Source organism: Balaenoptera acutorostrata, chromosome 15, assembly GCF_949987535.1.
Source record: "Balaenoptera acutorostrata chromosome 15, mBalAcu1.1, whole genome shotgun sequence".
In the NCBI taxonomy this organism is placed as follows: domain Eukaryota; kingdom Metazoa; phylum Chordata; class Mammalia; order Artiodactyla; family Balaenopteridae; genus Balaenoptera; species Balaenoptera acutorostrata.
Window position 1 is genome coordinate 12,670,271 of NC_080078.1, and position 18,534 is coordinate 12,688,804.

The 18,534-nt window shown below is 36.8% G+C and overlaps 1 protein-coding gene across 4 annotated transcripts in view; it reads left to right on the forward strand.

Annotated features, from left to right (window-relative positions):
* The window catches only part of AUTS2 (activator of transcription and developmental regulator AUTS2), a 1,113,272-nt gene that overhangs the window by 479,922 nt on the left and 614,816 nt on the right, over window positions 1–18,534 (forward strand). For 3 of the 4 annotated variants that reach the window (XM_057528426.1, XM_057528428.1, XM_057528427.1), the window contains exon 3: window positions 11,545–11,646. The exons of the other annotated variant lie outside the window; for it this stretch is intronic. In XM_057528426.1, coding sequence (XP_057384409.1) covers window positions 11,545–11,646 — 102 coding nt within the window. The remainder of the gene's footprint in view (window positions 1–11,544; window positions 11,647–18,534) is intronic. 4 annotated transcript variants of the gene reach the window in all.

An 18,534-nucleotide genomic window follows, 5' to 3' on the forward strand; every position in this document is an offset into this window, starting at 1 on the left:
TCAATCTCCTCTTCTTATAAGGACATCAGTCAGATTGGATTAGAGCCCACCCTAACGGCCTCATTTCAAATTAATTACATTTTTAAAGTCCCTGTCTCCAAATACAGTCACATTCTGAAGTAATGGAAGTTAGGGTTTCAATATATGAATTTTGGGTGGACACAATTTAGTCTAAATTAGGGATCTCAAATATTCTAGAACATATATATGTGGGACCCATCCCACCTTTGAAAAATGTTCGTGGCTTCTCAAAAGAGTTGACTGTAGTGTTTCCCAAACAAGTTCATTTCTGTCCTCCTTAAAGTAACATAGCCTAGTATGAAGTAGTCAGTAATTGGTGGTGTTTAATGGTATGCAGGTTGCTAAGTGATATGGACTGAATTATGCCTCCCTGCCCCCCCCAACCCAATTCAAATTCATATGTTTAAGCCCTAACCCCCAATGTATTTGGAGTAAGGAAGTAATTAAGGTTAAATGAGGTCGTGAGAGTAGGGTCCTGATAGGATTAATGTTCTTTATAAGAAGAGTCATTAGAAGGATAGCTCTCTTTCTCCCCTCAATACGAGGACACAGAGAGACGGTGGCTGTCTACAAGCCAGGAAGAGAGCTCTCACCAGAAACTGACCGTGCTGGAACCTTGAACTTACATTTCTAGCCTCCAGAACTATGAGAAAATTTCTGTTGTTTAAGCCACCAGTCTATGGTATTTTGTTATGGCAGCCTGAGCCAACTAAGACATTAAGATACACATGGACATCGATGTCAAAAAAAAAAACAAAGAAAAGCAGCAATCAAAAACTGGGCAGAAGATCTAAATAGACATTTCTCCAGAGAAGACATACAGATGGCCAACAGACAGATGAAAAGCTGCTCAACATTACTAATTATTAGAGACATGCAAATCAAAACTACCATGAGGTATCTATCACCTCACACCAGTCAGAATGGCCATCATCAAAAAGTCTACAAATAGGGGCTTCCCTGGTGGCACAGTGGTTAAGAATCTGCCTGCCAATGCAGGAGACACAGGTTTGAGCCCTGATCCGGGAAGATCCCACATGCCATGGAGCAGCTAAGCCTGTGCGCCGCAACTACTGAAGCCTGCGCGCCCTAGAGCCCATGCTCTGCAACAGGAGAAGCCACCACAGTGAGAAGCCTGTGCACCACAATGAAGAGTAGCCCCTGCTTGCTGCAACTAGAGAAAGCCTGCACACAGCAATGAAGGCCCAATGCAGCCAAAAATAAATTAAATAAATAAATAAACAAATAAATTTATTAAACAGAAAAGTCTACAAATAGTAAATGCTAGATAGGGTGTGGAGAAAAGGGAACTCTTCCTACAGTGTTGGTGGGAATGTAAATTGGTACAGCCACTATGAAGAACAGTATGGAGGCTCCTTAAAAACTAAAAACAGAACTACCATATGATCCAGCAATCCCACTCCTGGACATATATCTGGAAAAGATGAAAACTCTAATTCGAAAAGGTAACACGTACCCTAGTGTTCATAGCGGCACTATTTACAACAGCCAAGACATGGAAGCAATCTTAGTGTCCGTTGACAGATGAATGGATAAAGAAGATGTGTTATATATACACAATGGAATATTATTCAGCCATATAAAGAATGAAATAATGCTATTTGCAGCAACATGGATGGACCTAGAGATTATCATACTAAGTGAAGTAAGTCAGACAAAGACAAATATCATATGACATCACTTATATGTGGAATCTAAAAAAAAGATACAAATGAACTTATTTACAAAACAAAAATAGACTCACAGACATAGAAAATAATCTTGTGGTTACCAAAGGGGAAGGGGACAGGGAGAGGGATAAATTAGAAGTTTGGGATTCACAGAAAAAAAAATTTTTTTAAGTTCTATATACTTTAAAATAAATATACGAACAATAATTCCTTAATATCACCAATACCTAGTCAATGTACATATTTCTGAGTTTGTCTCATCATTTTTAAAATTACTTTGGTCAAATTAGGTTTAAAATGAGATCTATACATGGCAATTGGTTGAGATGTCTTATATGTCTTGTTATCTCATTCCTACTCTTCTTCTATATTTACCTTGCAGTTTATTCATTGAGGTTATCAGGTGATTTCTGGATTTGCTGATTGTATCCCGTGGTGTGTGGTTTAACATGTGCTCTTATCCCTTATATTTTCTGTAAGCTTGTAGTATAATCTGTGGTGACCCAGATTCAGGTTATATTTTGGGGGTTGGTGGTGGTGGTGTGTTCTCTATTAGGAGGGATGTATTATCTTGTTTTCTCTCTTTTTATGATGATAGTAGCCATTGATGCTTGGTTCTTTGCTTAATTTTATCCTTTTCAGGAGGTCCTCCAAGGGTAATCAATAAAGTATTTATTTGTTGGTTGGTTTTCTTTTAATATAATTGTATGCTTCTGTATTTAAACATGTTGATGTGTCTCAGTTCATTGTGTTATTATGCTGTTAATACTCAAATTGTCCCATCTTTGGTTAGTGGGAGCCCCTTAAATTTGGCTCTCAAGTCCCTTTGACAACGTCTTTCTAGGATGACAAGATATGACAGACTCATCTTACATATTTGCTTCCTCAGACTTCAGTTGGTTATTTTCATAGTAGAATGGGAAAAACAAAAGTCAGAAAACATTTTATGCTTGAGGGTAATGGTTATTTTAAAGAATGCAAGGCTGTTTAAAACACTGTTCGAAAACATCTTTTGTTATAGAAAAATATAAAAAGTAAGCTTTGTGTATTTGTGTATCCTTGCTAACCAAAAGATATTGTCTCAGAATTTCTTTTTAATAATCAAAATCTCATTATCAGAAGGCTAGAAATATACCAAAGCAGTCAAACATCCCTTCATCAAATTATTTTTGCATTGCATACGTTTATTATGTGTGGATTTCTGAACCTATATGAAAACAGATTTATCTTTCAGTCCACAGTCATACCCAAGGAATGGCAAACAAACACGCTTTTCTCTTTAATCTCATTCTTGTGCATTCTTTTCCCCCTTGTAGTTTAGACTTCTTTTTTGGTAGGAAATGAAAAGTCACGTATGTTATCATGCCTTTTGTCAACATAATTCAACCTGGAAATAGTACCCAAGTTGTAGATAGAGATTTTAGTAATATATGAGCACTGCTTTTTACACTTTGATTCCCTTCCCTTCACGTTATTCAGTTATGAAGAGATAGTATCATAATAGCCTCTTGGCCGAATCATAGAGTAGAGCTATGATTCTCTGGATAAGCTGTAGAACATTATTAAGTTTTACCGTCTGGGTTGAGTTTGTCTATTGGAAGGATATCAAAGTTGGTCAGGTTGCTCTTAATTGCTTTTTGTTTGTGTTTGAGACTATGTAGTTAGATTGATCTTAGCTTATTTTCTGCTCTTTGATTAACTTTTCAGTGTTTTCTATTGCTGTGAAGTCCACTGAACCCCTTTAAATTTGAATAATACATGGGATTGGCGAGTGCAAGTGCTTCAATAGTTTCTATTTTTCAGGCTAATAACACAATCTTCAAGGTATTATCCATGGAATACCTTAAATATTTTTGGGGAAAACATCAGTGACACAGACAAATGACACTCCAAAATCCAGGCATATCCAAGAACCCCATCTTGTTTTGCATTAATACAACTTTCCTAATTTCATGGGAGTGATTTTATGATACATGGATTAAGAAGCAATTTCTCCTTTTCTTGTCTTTATAAACCTATTGTGCAGGCAGGATTCCAAGATGGCAGTCAAGATACTTGCCCCCTGTTTACTCCCATGATTAGATTTTTATATGGACAGTTGACTTTAAGAAAGGGAGTTGTGTTCTGTTGTTTCATTAGCCTGATTTAATCAGGTAAGTGTTCAACAAGGGACCTCTTTCTGGAGTAAAAGATTAAACTGATGGGACCTCTTACTTTTTAAAATAAACTGCTTTATTAAAATATTCGTTATATATAATAAAATTTATTCATTATCAGTCTACAGTTTAATGTTTTTTAATATATTTATAGAGCTGTACAACCATCACTATACTCCAATTTTATAACTTTGCTGTCACCTCAAAAATTTCCCTTGTGCCCACTTGCAAATTGGTGGATTCTAACATTCTTGTGCAAAATTCTGTTAGAATTTGGTGGATTATTATTTTTTCAATGTGTCTCCTGTCATTGTTGGGTGCAGTGTTTTGTATACGTCAACTAGATGCTTTTTTTTAAAAAATAATTAATTTATGTTTGGCTGCGTTGGGTCTTCATTGCTGCGCGGGCTTTCTCTAGTTGCGATGAGTGGGGGCTACTCTTCGTTGTGGTGCGCGGGCTTCTCATTGCGGTGGCTTGTCTTGTTGTGGAGCACGGGCTCTAGGCACACGGGCTTCAGTAGTTGTGGCACACGAGCTCAGTAGTTGTGGCTTGCGGGCTCTAGAGCGCAGCCTCAGTAGCTGTGGAGCACAGGCTTAGTTGCTCCATGGCACGTGGGATCTTCCTGGACCAGGGCTCGAACCCGTGTCCCCCACATTGGCAGGCGGATTCTTAACCACTGTGCCACCAGGGAAGTCCCTGGTGGACTATTTTAAAATTTATTATTAAGTTGAATTTGTTGCATTTCATCAGAATTTTGCAGCTTTTTAATTAAGAAGATCATCCCATAATTCTCTTTTTGTTTTGTTATTATCAGATTCGGGCACAGATTAGCTTTACATATTTTTTTTTTCATGCTCTAGATCAAATTTTGTTAAAATTTTTAAAAAATTAAAGTTAGTTTAGTATAATTTTCATCAGTACCACCATAGAATAATGTTTATTATTATAATTTAGAATGTGTTCATCATCACATTTTAGTAATGATAATCATATTATATTATTATCACGTTATATATTGTATTATCACATTATTATTATGTAATTATATCACATTATATCTATTTTTTTGTTTTGTTTTTTATCTCTTTTTATTCTAGATATATAAGAAGTATGTCTCTTTTATATTTGTGGGTTTTGCTCCCAATTTTACTCTAATTTATTAATTGTACAATATTTTAATTTCCAATTCATTATGTAGTTTTCATTTTTAGAATCTCCTCCCTCTAATCTTCCCCATAGTTGCTTTTTTTGTTGTACTACTTTTTGTTCTCTATAATTAGGCTATTTATTTCTGTTACTTCCAATTTAATTAAAAAAATACATGAGTTAATCTCTAGCACAGAATTTATAGATCTTGTAAAATGTTTTACTAACATATTTATAATTTTCATTTTCTTAATTTTTAGATGGTATGTTTGTCTTTTTCTCTCTGACTCAATTCTAATTGTGGAGAGAATTTTTTAAAATACCTTGAAAGTTTTTTTTAAAAGTCTCTAGGTGATATGGATATTCAGTTTAAAATGTCATTAATTTTTACCATCAAGAAGGCTGTTCGTGTAGTTTCTAAATTTTGAAAGTCTGATATTCTTTGTAGCCTACTACACCTTCAGTCTGTGGTAATGTCCCATGGATGCTCTAGAAGATGTGGTCTATATAAGTTACCAAATTTACTATGTATTGCCTGAGTCAAACTGAGTTCTTTAACCGCAGGTCCCTTTCTATTGTTTTGTTTTCTTACTGTCTGTTAGGTAGCATGCTAAAGTTTCCCAACTCCTGTTGATTTCCTTTATTACTTAAGATATTTTTTAGTTAATATATTGGGATATCAAGGTTTATATCTTAATACTTTAGTATGAAGAACAGAAGTGTAAAAGGTAAAGATTATACCTTTTATCACTATAAAATGCTTACCTTTGACATATGACTTTAGCCATTTATTTATAATATTTTGTCTTTTTTCTCTTAAAATTTAGGAGTGCTTTATAACTAACAAATACATTTTTGTTTGTTTTACCCAATACAAACTAGATATCCTTGCCTTTTTTAAAAAAGTGGGAGCTTAATCCATGTATATTATTGTTATTATAACCAATATACTTAGCCATATGCTTGCTCTCTTGCTAGTTCCCTTATTTTTCTCCATTTCTCTATTGATTATGTTTTAATTCTTTTACATTCAATAGTAACTTAGAAAACAGATGTTTTTAGTATCTAAATTTAGTGATTAACTTTAAGATTACCAAATCCTTAAAATTCTTTTTCTAACTATTAAAAACAATATCAATATAACTTCTGATTCTATGATCCCAGAGAAATTTCACAGAAATTCCTTGCACTACCCTAGTTTCCAGAATTTAATTTTTATCTTTCTGTCACAACTTGTTATTATACATTTAAAAGTACAGTGTTTATTTCTTAAGAAAACGTTTTTTGTATTCAACTTTGTAATTTTGCTTATAGTAGTTATTTCCCACTAGCTTGTTTTGATGTGTCCAGCCTTTTCATTAAGTTATTTACTTTGGTTCTGCGCCTCTCCTCTGAAATACCTTTTAAAGCCTAAGAAATAAAACAGTACAAATGCCGCTCAATCTATGAAACTTTCTCCGCTTGGGAAGAGTTTTATATGGAAACAATAAAACAACACTTTTATGAGATTAAATACTTACTGCTTTGATGTTATGAAGGTATATTATAAAATTTCATTGAATAAAAGAAGATTCGGTGCTTATTGGCACCTTTAAGAAACATCATATAGGGTTCATTTAGATCCCTACAGGAAAACTCAGCAGTCCAAGATAAGATTTATGCTGCCTTGAGGAACCAAAACTGTGGTAAGAGATTACTTTCGGATGCTCTTCTGCATTGCAGTTCATAATTCACATCATTCCTCTAGAGTTCTAGTCATAGGTATCTCCTCCACATACTTCATCCTTTTGTGAGTTTTGTTTGAAGGGTTAATGACACCTTCTGAACATCTAGCATCTTGTTGGGACTCTCCAGACTCAAGCTGAAAAGAGTGGCATAGCCTGGCTAACAAATCTTAGCAGATGCGCACAGAATTGCTCCACCTTACTTTCCTCAGTCCAGGATGATGGGACTTTGTTACATGTTCATCAGCCATGATAAAACCATGGATCATTATTTTCCTAATTAGCCATTAATAACAGTTAACTCTAATGACAGTGCTGTCTCAGAGTTTGGAAAATATATTGTTGACAATGAAATCTAATGAAAACAAGATGGCTTCTTATATTTTATAAAAGGTGATAATCTTACTGATAGAATACTGCCACTCATGCCAGATGCTAGCTTCCTTTAACTTTGTTTTGTTCTAGTTCTAATTCCTAAACTATATAATATCCTAATAGGTAGAAATGTCTGGAACTAGAGAGTGAATTATAGTAATTTTTAAATAAGCGAGGTCCTGAAATATCTAAAGGCGGATAGTAAGAAATTTCATTGCATCATTTATAGCAAAAACTTTCTTATAACAGACGCCATGGATGCTGGGATAAATCAATGCAAGCAGATTGATTTTTCTTAGGTCTTTAAATGTTTAAGTCAGCACCTGGCTTTTGTAGTGTCTCTGGTTGTAGGTAATAGCTTGGAATTTCAGGTGAAGGATTACAGCTTCTGAGTTAGTTATGCTACCCCAATGATCCACTGGATGTGCTTGAAAATGCCAGTCTTAAGTGTATTCATGGGATTCGGAAGGAATACTTCTTTGCCTGATATCTTGTGGTTTAGCTTTAGTACTTACTGTAGTCAGTCTGTTTCTTTGAAATATTGAGCTGTCTGACAGCTTAAAATCCTAAGTTTCCTTTAAACTTGAGCCTGGCTTTGGAGGAGAAAAGGGGTGATGTGGGGGTGGATTTTATGTAAGGCTCTCCAAAGAGAATTCGCTGAAGTGCTTTTGCTGGCAGGACACAGGGAAGGCTAGTAAGCTGCTTCCTCTCAGTTTTTCTTGGGGTTTTGCCCTTAGCCTAGAACAACATTTAGTCAGATAACTTACATCAGGGCCACAGGGGTCTTGCTGGACCTTGTTGAAGTCATCATTTTCCTTCCATGAAGAAAGATGGAAAAGACCCAAATGCAAAGTCCAGATTTTGTTAAGCCTCTTGAACATTAGGAAAAGTCTTGATGCTCTTATACCCTTAATTCCCACCTAGATGTTTATTTCTCATCTAAGTTGGAGGACTTAGTTTTTATAAACATCTCTTTTTTTAATGATTTTTCTTTTTTTTTAATTTAAATTTTTTTTTTTTTTTGGCTGCGTTGGGTCTTTGTTGCTGCGCGTGGGCTTTCTCTAGTTGTGGCAAGCGGGGGCTACTCTTCATTGCAGTGCGCGGGCTTATTACGGTGGCTTCTCTTGTTGCGGAACGTGGGCTCTAGGGCACGTGGGCTTCAGTAGTTGTGGCTCGCAGGCTCTAGAGCGCAGGCTCAGTAGTTGTGGTGCACGGACTTAGTTTACCGCGGCATGTGGGATCTTCCCGGACCAGGGCTCTCGAACCTGTGTCCCCTGCATTGGCAGGCAGATGCTTAACCACTGTGCCACCAGGGAAGTCCCTATAAACATCTCTTGATCAAATGTCACCTAATAAGATTTCTTTCTTTGTGAATGTGGTTGGTTACCACAGATGTATTGAAGATATATTCTGTGGAGAATACTAGTCTACCACTGAATCATTATTTCCAGGTTAAATGTAAACATTTAAACAAGCACTAAGAATTAAAATGAAGAGAGCAGTAGGCAGTGGAGACATGGGGTTAGCCCTAGATCTCTTGCCTAATTCTGAGCACATTTCCTCTACACATTTTTTCATCCATACATTGGAGTTAGCTTTACCTGCCTCTACTTAACTCAGAGATCCACTGAGATAAGAGTTCTGACGTTGCTTACGAATTACAGGGCCCACTCCACATACAGATTTTATCATCAGTATAAATATATTTAACATAGACCTTTTAAAACTTGAAAATGTATCATAATTATCAATGAAGAATGAGATGCTTGCTAGAATTTGAAGGCATATGTCAAAAAACAAATATACAGAGAAAGAGCTCTTCAAAGACCATAGTGGAAGAGACAATATCTGAGCTTTAAAAAAGTCTTGACCTGAAAAGTACAGAGAAAATGAGAGTGAGCATTCCAGATTAAGAAAATCTAGTGTGAAGAAGTGTAGGGAAGGAATGGGCATGACATGTTCAGGAAGTTGAGAGGAAGTGATGTTCATTTTAGATTAAATTCCCCTTTATTACAAGTATAAAGATGAAAACTTGAAGAGAATGACAATATTCTGAACTTTTATTCCATAGTAATAAGAAAAAGCTCATATAGCTTGCATCTGAATTAATTTAGAATTAGCAGGTTTAGCAGTAACTTAGGAGGAAACTAAGTACTTAAGGGCTCAGAAGGATACGAAGTGAAATTAGCATCATTTTTCTTGGTTCCATTAGAGAAGACTTCCTGGAGAAAGGGATTTTAGAAGAGAGTGATAAAAGTGGATTTGTAGAAAGGTTGAAATCAAAAAAGAATGCCCTCTATATAGTGGGGATTTGGCAATAGCTGATTAGATGGTATGACCAAAAGTCAGGTCTGAACTGCAGTCTTTAAAGAGGCACATTAAAGGTACAAGGAATGCTGATTTGGATTCATTCTCCATTCATCTTGGTTCATCTTCCCCCATGGTCCCAGAGTCACATGAAAACCTGCAGGCAAAAGGTTTACTACCTGTTACCTGTTCTGCTCTCTGAAGTTCCCTGCTACCCAGAAATATGGGGCTTGTGTTTTGCTTGAGACTTTCCGTGCTCTGATCCATGCCCCTCTCTCTCCTGTTTCTTCCTATTTCCTCCCAAAAGGAGCTCTCTATTTCAGATAAGACTCCTGATCATTTCCTAGCATGTTGCTTTCCCTGCCTTTTCTTTCTAACTTTCTCCCATCAAGAGTATCTTTTCCTCCCCTTTCAGCCATATGAGCTCAATCTGCTTTTAAAATCCAAGGCTTCAGACATCACCTTTCCTCCTAACATCACTGACTCATTTTTTGGTTATCATTTAGGATGTATGTATTTCCTTGTGTTGCTATATTTGTCTTGCGCTGTCTTTCTCTTGCTAGATTGAGAACATTGTAAAGGTGCTATGTGTTGTAACTTGCATCACATTGCTTGGGTTCTCTGCAAATGTGGTTGGTGATGACATTATAGACTAATGGTCCATATGAATTTGACTCATAGTCTTGTATAGACTAATAGTTTGCCATTGTGTTTTGTGTGTTTGTTCATTTTGAATGGAAAATCAGATCTGGCTAAATGTGTACAACATCCTGAACGTGAAAATCAGAGCCAAGTAAATGTGTAGAAACTGCTAAAATGTAAGCTTTGTGTAAGAGCAAAGACTTTTTAATTTGGTTAAGCACCATATCTCTAGCTCTTACTATCAGGCTCAAATGTGGTACTTAATACATATTTGTTGAATGGATGCTGGTTTAATTTACTTAAGCTGTAGGTCTTAATTTGGTATTTTAAAATATCTTTAGAATATTGTCTCAAAAAACAGGATCATTGTCTCCCTAGTGCATAAAGGATAATATACAGAATCTCATCATTTTCTCTGAGGAGAAGAAAACCTTGTTTTATGTTCTGTTTTGTCGTTTCTTTTTTTTTTTTAATTAATTAATTAATTTATTTATTTTTATGGCTGTGTTGGGTCTTCGTTTCTGTGCGAGGGCTTTCTCTAGTTGCAGCGAGTGGGGGGGCCACTCTTCATCGCGGTGTGCGGGCCTCTCACTATCACGGCCTATCTTGTTGCGGAGCACAGGCTCCAGACGCGCAGGCTCAGTAGTTGTGGCTCATGGGCCCAGTTGCTCCACGGCATGCGGGATCTTCCCAGACCAGGGCTCGAACCCATGTCCCCTGCATTGGCAGGTGGATTCTCAACCACTGCACCACCAGGGAAGCGCCTCTTTTTTTTTTTTAATTTATTTTTTTGGCTGCGTTGGGTCTTCATTGCTGAGTGTGGGATATCTCTAGTTGCAGCGAGCGGGGGCTACTTTTTGTTGCGGTGCGCAGGCTTCTCATTGCGGTGACTTCTCTTGTTGCAGAGCACGGGCTCTAGGCCCATGGGCTCAGTAGTTGTGGCTCGTGGGCTCTAGAGTGCAGGCTCAGTAGTTGTGGTTCACAGGCTTAGTTGCTCCGCAGCATGTGGGATCTTCCCGGACCAGGGATGGAACCTGTGTCCCCTGCGTAGGCAGGGGGAATCTTAACCACTGTGCCATCAAGGAAGTCCCTGTTGTTTCTTTCTTTCTTTTTTCTTTCCCCAGAAGAGGACAGAGGAAATAAGATGGGAAATCATATTTGGTGTAACCTAGATTGGAAAAATCTCAGGAAAGATTACCCTCCAAGATTTATGTTAAACTTTTCAAGTGTTTATTGAAGGGCTGCTGAGGTCTTTTATCTACATTGACACTTTATGGTAAATGTTTTACTTATCCTACCCTCCACGTTTCTTTCTATGGCAGCTTACCTGGTACTCTTCAGAAGCTGAGAAAAATGCTAAAGATCAGGACCTTAAATTGTTCACTTCTGACAAGGCTTAAAGAATAGGGGTGAAGGAGCAGTTGTGTGAGATCACTGACACTTTTCTTCTTTTCTTTTTTTCTCTTTTCTTCTGCCTTCAGCTCAAGCCAGGGCAGAACAGCTGCAGGGACAGTGACAGTGAAAGTGCCAGTGGAGAATCCAAGGGCTTCCACAGGAGCAGCTCTCGGGAAAGGCTCAGCGATGTAAGTTAAAAAAAAAAAACTAAACAAAACCACCAGGTCACACATCCCTTGGGTCCGATTTCAGTTTTCCAACACTCTCATCCCTTCACATCACTTTGTAAATATCCAAGCATTATTACACTTCATCCTTTCTTGGCATATAAATATTTGAGCATTGCTTTGTAGTGCCATTCTGTTTTCTGGTTTGACCTAATATGTGTTTTAACAAATTATAAGGTTGGTGGGAGTATTTGTCAGCTTAGAAACAATAGATTACAAAAGGAAGTGATAATACTTTTAATATCAGTGTTACAAATGAAAGAAGTAGTCTGGCAGCGCTACAGTTGGGAGATAACATATTTAACTGTGGGCTTTTTGTCATTTCTTCATGCATGAGCTTGATTAATGACCTTTTTTTTTTTCTTTTTTTTTATTCCTGCTGGAAGGGATGACTAACTAGCCACTTAAAGAGAAGGAATTAAATTTCCTGACTGATATCTGGAGGAAAAACCCTCATGAGCACACACCATACCTCTTAAGGGGGTCTGTCAGCCTTCTAGACCTGGCTCTAACCACTCTCCAGCCTCCTGTGCGCCAGGCTGAGAACCATCTGGCCCTCTTTGGGCCCTCTTGCATTCTTCCCTAATGTGTCATATAACAGGATTCTTGACCCATCTTTGCACCTGAGGGCAACATTTTAAAACTTTCCTTTAAAATAGAACAAGTAGGGAACAATTTTTATTAGTGATAACCGAGAAAGGAACATTAACATATTGAGACAGTACTCTTTTTTTCCCCAATTTTTTTGGTTTATTTGCAAAAGAATTTATTATTAGGGGAAGAAAATAATTCCACTGTTGATAAAAAAATAATTTGGATAGCCATTGAAGAACATTCTCAGAAATAACACCATTTTCCCTTGTGTGGTTAGCATACTCAATTTGGGAAATTTTGTTTTTCTCTTCCCTTCCATTCTCTTCTCTTCTCTTCTTTTCCCCTCTCCCTCTCTCCTCCCTGCCATCCTTCCTCCCTCCCTCCCTTCCTTCTTCCCAGCTATAGATTACCCTTCAGTCACCACAGGTGGTGACTTCAGGATTCTAAGCATCTTTTTTCTTTTTAAATTGAGTTATAGTTAATATACAGTATTATATTAGTTACAGGTGTACAACATAGTGATCCAGTATTTTTATACATTATGAAATGGTGACCACAATAATCTAGTTTTCATCCATCACCATACAAATTTGTTACGGTGTCATTGACTATATTCCCTATCTGCATATTACATCCCTGTGATGTATTTGTCTTATAACTGGAAGTCTGTTCCTCTTAATTCCCTTCACTGATCTTGTCTGCCCAGCATCCCCCCACAGCCACCTCCCTCCTCTTTGGCAACCACTGGTTTGTTCTCCATATCTATGAGTCTGTTTCTGTTCTGTTTTGTTTGTTCATTTGTTTTGTTTTGTAGATTTCACATATAAATGAAATCATATGGTACTCATTTTTCTCTGTCTGACTTATTTCATTTAGCATGACACCCTCCTGTCCATTCATGTTGCTGCCAATGACAAGAATTCATTCTTTTTTATATCTGAGAAATCTTCCATTGTGTGTGTGTGTGTCTGTGTATCACATCTTCTTTATTCATTTATCTGTTGATGAACATTTAGGTTGCTTCCATATCTTAGCTGTTGTATATAGTGCTGCAATGAATGTTAGGGGTACATAGATGTTTTTGAATTAATGTTTTTGTTTTCTTTGGATAAATACCCAGAAGTAGAGTTGCTGGATCATATGGTAGTTCTATTTTTAGTTTTTTGAGGGGTCTCCATACTGTTTTCCATAGCAGCTGCACAAATTTACATTCCCACCAGTAGTGCACAGTGCTTCCCTTTTCTCCACATTCTCACCAACACTTGTTTCTTGTCTTTTTGAGAATAACCATTCTGACAAGTATGAGGTGGTATCTCATTGTGGTTTTGATTTTCATGTCCCTGATGATTAGTGATGTTAAGCATCTTTCATGTGCCTGTTGGCCATCTGTATGTCTTCTTAGGAAAATGTCTATTTAGGTCCTCTGCCTGTTTTTTAATCAGGTTGTTAATTGTTTTGATATTGAGTTATATGAGTTCTTTATACATTTTGGATACCAATCCCTTATCAGATACATCATTTGCAAATATCTTCTCCCATTCAGTAGGTTACCTTTTTGTTTTGTTGATAGTTTCCTTCACGGTGCAAAAAGCTTTTTAGTTTGATGTAGTCCCATTTGTTTATTTTTGCTTTTTTTGTTGCCCTTGCCTGAGGAGGTATATCCAAAAAAAAAAAAAAAATGCTAAGACTAATGTCAAAGAGATTACCACCTGTGTTTTCTTCTAGGAATGTTATGGTTTCAGGTGTTATATTTAAGTTTTTAATCCATTCTGAGTTTATTTTTCTATACAGTGTGAGAAAGTGGTGCAGTTTCATTCTTTTGCATGTTGCTGTCCCGTTTTCCTAACACTATTTATTAAAGAAACTGTCTTTTCCCTATCATATATTCTTGCCTCCTTTGTCATAGATTAATTGACCATATGAGTGTGGGTTTATTTCTGGGATCTCTGTTCCATTGACCCATGTGTCTGTTTTTTGTGCCAGTACCATACTGTGTTGATTACTATAGCTTTGTAGTATACTTTCAAGTCTGGGGGCATGATGCCTTCAGCTTTGTTCTTCTTTCTCAGTATAGGCGTATAGACCAATAGAATAGAATTGAGAGTTCATAAATAAACCCATATATCTATGGCCAAGTAATTTTTGACACAAGTTTTACATCCATTCAATTGGGAAAGAATTTTCTCTTCAACAGGTGGTGCTGGGACAACTGGTTTTTCCCATGCAAAAGAATGAAGTTGGACCCCTACATCACACTATGTACAAAAATTAACTCAAAATGAATAAATGACCTAAGTATAAGAGCTAAAGCCATAGAATTCTTACAAGAAAACATGTGGGCAAATCTTCATGACCTTGAATTTGGCAGTGGATTTTTAGATGTGACATCAAAAGCACAAGCAACAAAAGAGAAAATACATACGTTGGACTTCATCAAAATTAAATACTTTTGTGCATCAATGGGCATTATCAAGAAAGTGAAAAGAAAAGCTACAGAATGGGAGAAAAATATTTGAAAATCATATAACTGATAAGTGTTTAATATCCAGAATATGTAAAAAGCTCCTAACTCAACAACGAAAAGATAAACAACAGAATTCAAAAATGGGCAAAGGGCTTGAATTGACACTTATGCAAAGAAGATATACAAATGACCAATAAGCACATGAAATATGCTCATCATTATAGTCCTTAGGGAAACGCGAACCAAAACCATAATGAGATATCACTTCACAGCTACTAGGATAGTAATAATTTTAAAGAATGGAAAATAACAAGTGTTGGCATGAATATAGAGAAATTGAAACCCTCGTACATGCTGGTGGGAATGTAAAATGTTGCAGCCACTGTGGAAAACAGCTTGGCAGTTCCTCAGAAAGCTAAACAGAGAATTACCATACACCTCACCAATTCCAATTTTAGGTATATACCCAAACACCAGGTACTTGAAGAGATACTTGTATGCCAGTTTTCATTGTAGCATCATTTATAATAACCAAAAAATAGAAACGTCCCAAGTGTCCATCAGCAGGTGAATGGATGAACAAAAAGTGGCATATATGGACACTAGAATATTAGCCATAAAAAGGAATTAAGTTCAAACCTTGAAAACATTATGCTAAGTGAAATCATCTAGACATTAAAGGATAAATATTGTCTGATTCCACTTACATGAGGTATCGAGAATATATCGAGAATATGCAAATTCCTAGAGACAGAAAGTAGAAAGGGAGTTACCAGGGACTAGTAGTAGGGGTGGGGGACTGTGAGAGATGGGAGTTATTGTTTCATCGTAACAAAATTTCTGTTTGTGATGATGAAATAGTCTTGGAAATAGTTTTGATGATTGCATAGCATTGTGAATGTAATTAAGGCCACTGAATTGTATACTTAAAAATGGTTAAAATGTTAACTTTGTTGTATATATATATTTATTTTACCATAATAAAAAATTTAAAAAATATTAGGACTCTAACAATCCTGCCAATCTCGTGTCAAGCCAATCTATGGTATACTTTGAGTTTATATTGCTTATTATTAAAATTCATATTTCTTGCAACACTATTAAAAGATTGAAGAAGGAGAAATGACACACATAAAAAAAAGGAAGAAAAAGAAGTAGTTGGCTTTTAGTGAGTTGTTTCAAAACCTCCAGTCACTATTTCCTTCACGTGAGCAGTTGTGAGGTTGCAGTCTTACCTCAGGGCCATTGCAATCTAAAATCTTCTGAGATGAAAGCCTTTGACAAGTCAAGCCACAAAACGACTCTTTTGGATATCAGGGCAACATCTACCCACACAATGTTTTAAAGAATAAAGATGCTTCCATTTTTTCTTAAAAGGGAATTAGTAATTAATTACTTTAATGACTATCAGAAAATGAGGAGGTGGAGTTTGTTGAAGTATCTCCATGTCTCTCATCACCATGCTTGTGCTTTCATTACTTTCTTGAACATATGGAAAATAGTTATTATTAACCATTTTAATGCCCTTGATCTACTAATTGTGTCATCTGTGTCATTTCTGAGTCTGTTTCTATTGATTGGTTTTTCTCCTCCTTATGGATTGTATTTTTCTGGCTTTTTTGCATGCCTGACACTTTTTTGGGGGGGATGCCAAATATTGTGAAGTTTTTTTGTTGAGTGCTGGGTATTTCTGGTTTCCATAAATATTCTTAAGCTTTATTCTGGGCTACTATTATGCCACTTGGAAATAATATTTTGATTTTTTCTGAGGTTTATTCTTATGCTTTTCTGGATGGAACATTCAGAACAGCCTTTAGCCTAAAGCTCATTTTTCCCCAGTACTGAATACTCTGCCTAATTCCTGATGTGTTACAAGGTTTTTCCACTCTGGCTGGTGGGAATACCAGTTGTTCCCTGCCCTCTGTGACTCTGGCAATCGTTCTACCTGCTCCTTTTCAGTGGTCATTTCCCTTGCCTTGGGTACTTTTCACCCACAGATGTGCTGATATGGACTCAGGTGAAGATGAGAGGGAAGCCTTCTGCAGGTTTCCTGATTCTCTCACTGTGGGCCTCTCTTTTCTCCCATCCTCTGCTTTGCAAATTCCAGCTGACTTGGCTTCCTCTTACTATCAACTCTGTCTTCTCAACTCAGGGGTGCTTCTGGGATCCACCTGGGTTACCCCCAACCACCCGACTATGGCATGAAAACTCTCTTCAGACAGTAAGCTGGGGCAACTGTAAAAATTATTTCATTTGCTTTCTGTCTCTCTAAGATCACTGCACTGCCTATTGCCCAACTTCTAAAAAACCTTTTTTTCCACATATTTTGTCTAGTTTTTTAGTTGCTTAAGGTGTTAGAGTGAATTTGATCCCTGTTAGTCCAAATTGCCCACTCTGGATTTTCAGCTGAGATAAAACTCCCTTTAAGTCTTCCACTCACTTTAGTGGTATTTTTAGGAGCTGTGGCAGTTAAGACTTACTCTCAAGTGCAGCTAATCAAGATAACTGTATTATTCCAGCTTTGTTTTTTTTTTTTAATTGGACAGGCAAAAAGAGTAAGAATGAAGAATTCCAGTGTGGCTGGAGAATTTGACTCATGGGTGAAGCTTAAAAACCAAATGTGCTTGGTTTTTCTAAATTACATAGCCCCAAACTACATTGCCGGAAGGGAATAATAGTTTACCAGGACTCTCACGTTGATCAAGGAGACATAGTAACTTGTTTAGATTAGTCATTAAGGAAAAAGTTAAGGGAAATAATTGAATATATAACTATTCATAGTGAGTTATTCAAGGGGGAAAATATTGCTTCTGACTTACACAGAATTTTGTAAGTGAGGAAGTTTTCAAAACTCAGGGCCTAAACTTAGTAAATAAAAGCCTCAAATTTTGAAGTGATCATAGGCATTCATTACAAACAGACCAAGTTTTAACAGCTATTTTGCTATTTATTATCCATGTGACCTTGAGCAAAAATCTTGATCTTTCCAAGCCTTGGTTTCTTTATCTGTGAAATGGGGGTCATTTCATCTACCTTGTTAGGTTTCTTTTAAAAGATTACCTGGTACTGTGTGTTTGAATCACGTGACAGTTCTTGGCATACCCAGTGTGCTCATAAGTATTTATTCCCTTTCTTTCTGCATCAGATTTACACCTATCTTAGGAGCCTTCTCTATCCTTTCTGATTTGAATTCCCTTGTAGTGGTCAATTCGACAAGACCTACTTATCTCAATCATGACAAACACCATTCTTCCTCCCAAATAAAATCCTCATTATTCTATGTCTCCTTACCTATTTTTCTCAAACTTGAGCTCCCTCTCTTATTTCTTTGTCTCCTTATTGGATCCCAGAGCTAGTATCTTCAAAATCGAGCCCTGTTCCTTCCTCTATCTTACTTACCCTGTTTACTTCGTCACTCTGCTTTATTTACTGACTTTATTTCTGAAGAGACATTTGGCTATGATTATCCTCTCCTTGACATGACTGATGCTTCAGATGCCCTCATCATTTCTTACACAGATGATTCCTGTGGCCTCTCAGTGATATAATCTGACGCATCTCTGTTTCCTTTGCCCTGTACTGGACAAAACTTCCACAGTTGTTTTTCTAAGAGTCAGAACTCACTATTAAACTTTCTTCTTTAAGATCCTTTGCAGGCACACTCCTGAGGTTATAAGCAGAGCCCTCCACTAGGACATATGAAGCTACCTCTTCATCCTCCCTCTCTCCCTCTACTTCCCAATGGTTTGTACCTTATACTTGTTCCTTCTGGACCGCTCTTTTTTTTTTCT